Consider the following 7,986-nt stretch of genomic DNA (forward strand, 5'->3'; position numbering starts at 1 on the left):
TTGTATATTTACTTATTATTGTTTAATGTAACATCTCTATTTCTTATATTATATATTTACTTATTATTTATTTTTCTTTATATGTATATTTATTTTTTATTTTTTATTAATGACACGTGTAATCTTTTAGAAGAAGATTTTTTCGGTGATGTGGACGCTCTATGGAGCATCAAAAGCTCCATTTTATTAATATAGATACATTTTTCACGTAGATGTTTAATTTAGTTTTTTCATTTTTTAATTATACATTTATGTAATCTAATTTTCTTACTTTTATATCAGATGATAAATTATGATAGATTTTTAATGTAATATTTTATTTCTTATATTGTATATTTACTTTTTACTTATTTTCCTTATATTGTATATTTACTTATTATTGTTTAATGTAACATTTCTATTTCTTATATTATATATTTACTTATTATTTATTTTTCTTTATATGTATATTTATTTTTTATTTTTTGTTAATACTACGTGTCATCTTTTAGAAGAAACTTTTACCGTTGATGTGGACGCCCTATGGAGCCTCAAAAGCTCTATTTTATTAGTATAGAGCTCCATTTTATTAGTATAGATACATTTTTTACATAGATGTTTAATTTAGTTTTTTTATTTTTTAATTATATATTTACGTTTTCTAATTTTCTTGCTTTTATATCAGATTATAAATTATGATAGATGTTTGTTTAATGTAATATTTCTACTTCTTATATTGTATATTTACTTTTTATTTATTTTCCTTATATTGTATATTTACTTATTATTTCTTTTTCTTTATATGTATACTTTTTTTATTTTTTTTATTAATGTCACATGTCATCTTTTAGAAATTGTTAATGCCACGTGCCATCTTTTAAAAGAAGTTTTTTCCGCTGATGTGGACGCCTTATGGAGCCTCAAAAGCTCCCCTTTATTAGTATATATTTACGTTTTCTAATTTTCTTGCTTTTATATCAGATTATAAATTATGATAGATGTTTAATGTAATATTTCTATTTCTTATTTTGTATATTTACTTTTTATTTATTTTTCTTATATTGTATATTTATTTATTATTGTTTAATATAACATTTCTATTTCTTATATTATATATTTACTTATTATTTATTTTTCTTTATATGTATTTTTATTTTTATTTTTTGTTAATGCCACGTGCCATCTTTTAAAAGAAGTTTTTTCCGCTGATGTGGACGCCTTATGGAGCCTCAAAAGCTCCCCTTTATTAGTATATATTTACGTTTTCTAATTTTCTTGCTTTTATATCAGATTATAAATTATGATAGATGTTTAATGTAATATTTCTATTTCTTATTTTGTATATTTACTTTTTATTTATTTTTCTTATATTGTATATTTATTTATTATTGTTTAATATAACATTTCTATTTCTTATATTATATATTTACTTATTATTTATTTTTCTTTATATGTATTTTTATTTTTATTTTTTGTTAATGCCACGTGCCATCTTTTAAAAGAAGTTTTTTCCGCTGATGTGGACGCCTTATGGAGCCTCAAAAGCTCCCCTTTATTAGTATATATTTACGTTTTCTAATTTTCTTGCTTTTATATCAGATTATAAATTATGATAGATGTTTAATGTATATTTCTATTTCTTATTTTGTATATTTACTTTTTATTTACTTTTCTTATATTGTATATTTATTTATTATTGTTTAATATAACTTTTCTATTTCTTATATTATATATTTACTTATTATTTATTTTTCTTTATATGTATTTTTTTTTATTTTTTGTTAATGTCACGTGTCATCTTTTAAAAGAAGTTTTTTCCGCTGATGTGGACGCCCTATGGAGCCTCAAAAAAGCTCCCTTTTATTAGTATAGATTATTATTTTATTGTTTGTCATCTCAATTTTTATCCAAAGTGCTAACTTGATATAAAAGTTACATGAACGAAGACGAGGGTGTTTAGCGTTGCCTTTGCGTATATCAAGAAGCCCTAATTTGGCTTCTCAGGAATTGACGATGACGAGCTCATCACCCAAACCTAACCTTTGCGCGAAATGCCAGGTCTTCTTCTTCTTCTTTGTTTGATTATTACTTTTTTTTTTTTTTATCTGGAAATTTAATTGGGGGAAAGCCGCAAATCCTTTGGTATAGATTCGAAATTACTTGTGTGGTATTCATTGGAACATCAATCAACTTTACCAAATTGATTATTGGCGCAGGCTGAGATTACAGACATTGGGCCACCACCGCGCAAGCGGAGGATTGAATTAACCGCCGCCGCAGATGATAAATCAGATGATGAATCCACCGCCGCCGCACCTGATGATGAATCCTCTCACAGTGTAATAATTAATATAAATCCTTTCACTCTTATATGCAATTAACTTTGGGTTTTTGCAGGAATTCGATGATCCAGTTCGTTCAACGGATCTGCACAAATTTGAAAATAGCGAAACAGGTTTCTTTCGTGACCTGGCTAACATTTATGCTAGATTTGGACTCCACTCCTACAATTCCCGCAAGGTAGTCTTTTGTTACACTTAAAGGTTAATCATATATATAGTTATGAACATTTGTGTTTCACATTCTCTTATGCTGAAATTCCTAATACCATTTTCTTGATTAGTACATGTCCCGAGCATTAAACTATTTCTTCTTCTTATATACAGGGCACCAACTTCCAGTTGTCAAGAGTAGACAAATATATTAACTATGGAGTTTTCAGTTATTCCTTAACCTTTGAGGCCACGGATCCGGCAGACGGTTCTTGTTTCACTTTCCAGGCGCGTGTTCTTAGAGATGACAATGTAAAAGGATCCTACTACAGAATAATGACCGAAGGTTGTAGGATCAAACCTCAAATTCCAGGTCAGTTTTCAGGATTTGTGGGTTGAGTATATTTATGATTCTTTACCTTGCCTTCTTTTTTAATTTAAAATAAGGCACTAGAGAAAAAATACATCGATGGGAGTTCGATCCAGAAGTTTACAAAGACACTCTACCTGATTGGTATCCGGATGATGCATTGTTGTTGCCGTCCAATGACCAGTTTCACCAAGTGGGGGCAACTTGTTCTTTTATATTTCTTCCGCCTCTATCCTTTTCTTTTTCGCTTTTTGTCTTTATTTTTGCTCTTTCACAGGTGCAAGATTCAGACATTCTTGAAAACGATTGGCTTAAACTGTATGCCGATCTTGCCATGTACACACTGAAGGAAGCCGACATGTCCCTGTTTGAGTCTTGGCTGCCTCTGGAGATCAGTAAGGTCGTTGTGCAGACTTTTGAATATGTCAAGTCAAAGGAAAAGCTCAAGGCCGGGAATGCAATCTTCTACTTCAGTTTCAAGAACTTGAATGCTCCTCCCCATGGTCTGTGCCAGGATCACAGAGTCATCATAAGAAGAACCACTGATGGGCTTCCAGGACACGCTTGTCTTGACTTCAAGTCTTGCACCGGTCATAATATTTTCAAGGCGAGTTCGGTCTGAGACATATATGTTTGCTGATCCTAAGTTAATAAGACGACTCTACTCAGTATCTATAAGACTGAATAATCATCTCCTCTGTTTTTTTCTTTTGTTTCAGTGTAATCCAGCACTTAATAACTTGTCCGTTATGTCTTTTAAGTTTGTTATTTGGTTTTCCTCAGTTTTTTTTCTTATACAAAAAACGTTGAATAAATTCATTTTGATTGTTGCTACTTGCAATCTAATCTACTGAAAAACTAAACCCTGCCAAATTTCATTGCGGAGGAGTGTCTGATCGATGCGGAAAAGGTTAAGCTCTAAGGACAATGGATTCTACGTACGTAATCCTATAAAATATTTTTTCTTTGAAACACAAATCCTAACTACTTTAAAATATAATTTCTTGAACGATGTTTCATGAGTCATCACGAGTCTTGATGACGGATACAGTCACAATCTCGTTTCTATTTTGTAATCTTGCGGACGTCTGTGGTGATTATTTACGTACTAGTAAAACACACCAAGTTAGAAAGCATCCAACGTGCAAGGCAGAATGAATCACATGTAAATAGTTAAATAATTGCTTCCATATCTATAAATTAAGTTTTGAGTATTCTTGCATACATTTCCTAGTTTTTTTTCTAATACATTATTAATTATACCCAGTTTTAGTCTATTTACTAATCATACCATCAAAGGTTACTAACTGAGACTACTGAATTATTATGGTACTCTTCATTACTGTATACTTTCTACCAAACTACAAAAATAATCTTCACTTCTCTATTAGAAAGATGGTTCATGAGTCTTGATATTCCAAACAGTCACAATCACTTTTTGTGGGTTTTAGTATTGGCAGCGCATGTGATTGATGTAAAACACCATTTTCAATTACGGTTCCATTATGCTACTACGCCACCAAACTTTTGCGTTTATCAATAGAAATCGCATGTACAAAATACTGTAATGTACATTTTTAAAAGGTCCAACACTGAGATGTATATTATTAATTAAGAATAACGTATTACTAAATTTTGACTTGCGCTTTTGAAGGTGTGGATTTGATTTTTAGATAAAATTGCTAGTTGATATTAAGTATTATTTTTTTGAATTTTGATCTACATATTTATGTCAAAAATAGATAATCAATGTTTTCATATCCAACCTGGACTCGCGGTTGAACCGGTAAACTCAGTGATCGGTGTATAATATGATTCAAATTTAATGAAAATTTCGTTAATTAAAAATCTGATAAAACCCGATAAAATCTAAAAAATTATCATTAATCCATGATCTAACCATAGTTGACCCATTAAAAACCCATAGAAAACTGATAATTTTTATAAAATTAAAATTTTACATACGTTTAAATTGTACATAAAATTGAAAAAACTATTAGATTTGTATTTTTTTGTAATTTGATGAATTAATTTACTATTCGAAAAAATGAAGAAATGATATTAGAAAAATCAAAATTTATTCATATGAAAATATTAATTTGTTTTTGTTATTTATATTGTTTGAGAAATAAGCTTAAAATGTCAGAAATATCAAAATATAATTTACTATAGTTGCATTAAAAGGAATTTGATATGGAAGATCTCAATTAATACATAATTGACCGAGATATTTATTTAGATTTACTTCTTTAAATCTTACCATATTTAAACCATATTTAAAGATATATAGTTAATAATATTAAATGTTAGGTAAATTGTATAAGATATAGTTTAAAAAAAAAATCTACCTAGGATCTAGTTAGGTCCATATTTTGTGCTTCTGTTTTAATAGTTTTGATTTTTGATAACACACATGTGAAATTCTATCGAAACTATATCTAAATGGTTTTGATCTTATATGGGTTAGTCCATAACTCATTTAAGTTAATGAGTTAGTGTTTTTATCTTTTTTTTTCCTTTTTGAACTACAGTTAATGAGTGAGTGTTTATGTTACAAATCTTTAAGATCCTAGCAATTATTTTTTACTTTACTCAAATAGTTAACAAAATATAGTTTATTTCTATATTTGTAGTAATCAACTAATTAATAACAATTATCTATATTTTTGGGTTTAATCTATTTTATATCATATTTACTTGATAATATTTTATGTTTTAAAGTTATTTCTTATCGTAATTTTACTGTATTTTGACAATTTTTTGCTTCTTTTTTTAAAATTTTCTCATATTTTTTGCTTTTCTCGTATTTTTTCAAAACTAGTGAAGAGTTACGTATATTGTGGACCTGATGATAATCGTTGTAGTATTTTTTTCAAATCTCTCAAACAAATATTCTGTATATGATTCATATATATAGAAGGTAACATCACAGTGACGTAACCAATGCAACAATCTACCAATATATAAACTAGCCTTTTCAAATAACCTACTAATAGCTTTCATCTATATCACTATATATTTAAACCATTAAAAAAATGTTGCTAACTAACGGTCAAAACAATAGAAACCATGCATATGCTACCAACTAGTCATTAGATTACTATCTATTTCTGCCAAACTACTTAACTGTCATAACGAATTCGCCTTTGTAGAAGGTTGATTCATTGGTAGTCACAAGTCTTCTCTCAACTTTGGATTCAACTACGAGTCACGATCACCTTTTTTTATTTTTGTAGTGTAGATTGACAAGTAAACATCATTTACAAATGAGAATGTTAATACGAATGATCAACTCACTTCCACCTATAAATAAAGTTAAAGACGCGCTTCTCCACTTATCATACTCATTTCCCATCTGTCAAAACATAAAACCCTAGAACACGATGCAAAACATCAGAGAGACAATGGCATAACCCACCTGCTACGTTCTGACAAGCCAAGACACCGACATCAACCATGTGGTGAACAACCCAATGAACCTAGCGCTCCTGTTGAAACAAGCGTTTCAAGAAGTTCCTATGCGTCCTCACGAATGTCCACCTTAGCTGTGGCGCTGCTGGATAACCTATGGAACGTGTACAGACGATAGTATATGGAAACGATGGCGTATGGCCTAAGTTTGGGGCCAGTACAAGCGGCAATGGTTAATTTTGTGGCTAGAGGAGGCACAGAGTTCAATACGATCGTTCAAGCGGTTTTGGTGGAGAAGAAACATGCCTTGGTTAGTCACGAGAAGACGAGAAGGATGATTTTAAAGAAGTTATTCAATGGAAACTGCGTTATCAATGTCTTCCATTGCGATTTGCCACTAGACGAGCAACTCCTAAGAACCATGAAAATATAGCAGAAACGCAAGGAAAAATGTAGACAATTACTAAGAAAAATGTAAGGAAAAATGTAGACAACTCCTAAGAACCATGAAAAAATGTAAGGGAAAGCTATAACCCAGTAGGCCAATTACAATTACTACAATATTGAAGGATAATGATATCAACTTTAATAATTATATAGTATGGTTTTATTTTCTTATTGGGTTCATATAATAAATAATACTTCATCCGTTCATGAAAGTAAGATGTTTTAGATTTTTTACTTGTTCCACAAAGATATATTTTCTATATATTTAAGGTAATTTTTTTATACTTTTAAGAAACATTAAATGAAAATATTTGAATTGATTAAATTTCATTGGTGAAAAGTTATTGAAAAGTGTATAATAAAATAAAAGAAAAATTAAATTATAAACATTTATTGAATTCTTAATAAACGTGAATACTTTAGAAAATCTTACTTTTTCTGGAACATATGAATATGAAGTACCTTTTAATGGTACTGCCAGTGCAGTGATTTTAATGGTACCAGTAAGTGTGCAATTTCAAAGAAAAAGAGTAAAAGATTGATGTATACAATTGACTATATACATATAATACATGAAATTACTTTTATCTGGATTATTAAAACAAGTATTCTATACTGGAATTGCAAAGATCTCCAAAGTTTTATCTATCATACTATTTGCATTCAGAGAAGAAGAGAATATTTATTACGCCCACAAGCAAAATTTTAGAAAATATGGTAGTATTAATAGTATTGATTTTTGATAACACAACATGTACATGTGATATTTTATCGAAACTATATCTAAATGGTTTTGATCTTATATGGGTTAGTCCATAACTCATTTAAATTAATGAGCTAGTGTTTTTGACTTTTTTTTCTTTTTTGAACTACAGTTAATGAGTGAGTGTTCATGTTACAAATCTTTAAGATCCTGACAATTATTTTTTACTTTACTCAGATCACTACAAGAAAACGTGCCCATAACAACGAACATTTACGACGAAAATATTTCGTCGTAAATTTACATGGTGTTTACAACGCAGTTACGAGGAATCCATCTTTCGTCGTAAACGCCATGTAAATTTACGACGAATAGTTTTCGTCGTAAAATCCATGTAAGTTTACGACGAATGTACGTGGAATGAGAAATACGTCGTAATCATTACATCGACATTACAACGAAACATGTTACCGTTATATTTAGGTGAAAACGTGTATTCAATGTGCTTTAGCTTACCTAATTTCGTCGTAAAGTCGTTGTAAATATTATGTTAAAATCATGTAAAATCCATGTAAAATATTCCT

The 7,986-nt window shown here is 29.3% G+C and overlaps 1 protein-coding gene across 5 annotated transcripts; it reads left to right on the forward strand.

Moving 5' to 3' along the window:
* The first annotated feature begins 1,916 nt into the window (after positions 1–1,916).
* Positions 1,917–3,623, forward strand: LOC106322508 (UPF0725 protein At4g29550-like). 5 transcript variants are annotated; one of them, XM_013760578.1, is made up of 6 exons: positions 1,917–2,037; positions 2,196–2,318; positions 2,377–2,499; positions 2,646–2,844; positions 2,919–3,034; positions 3,119–3,623. In XM_013760578.1, exons 1-6 carry the CDS (start codon positions 1,993–1,995, stop codon positions 3,461–3,463), a joined length of 951 nt encoding a protein of 316 aa, XP_013616032.1. In that variant the 5' UTR covers positions 1,917–1,992; the 3' UTR covers positions 3,464–3,623. The 5 variants fall into 5 exon arrangements, with proteins under 5 accessions (XP_013616032.1, XP_013616025.1, XP_013616005.1 ...); XM_013760571.1 differs by having other exon boundaries at positions 2,196–2,244; positions 2,281–2,318; positions 2,919–3,623; XM_013760561.1 differs by having other exon boundaries at positions 1,918–2,037; positions 2,196–2,239; positions 2,276–2,318; positions 2,919–3,623.
* Positions 3,624–7,986: the final 4,363 nt, after the last annotated feature.

Source organism: Brassica oleracea, chromosome C1 (assembly GCF_000695525.1).
Source record: "Brassica oleracea var. oleracea cultivar TO1000 chromosome C1, BOL, whole genome shotgun sequence".
NCBI classification, from domain to species: Eukaryota; Viridiplantae; Streptophyta; class Magnoliopsida; order Brassicales; family Brassicaceae; genus Brassica; species Brassica oleracea.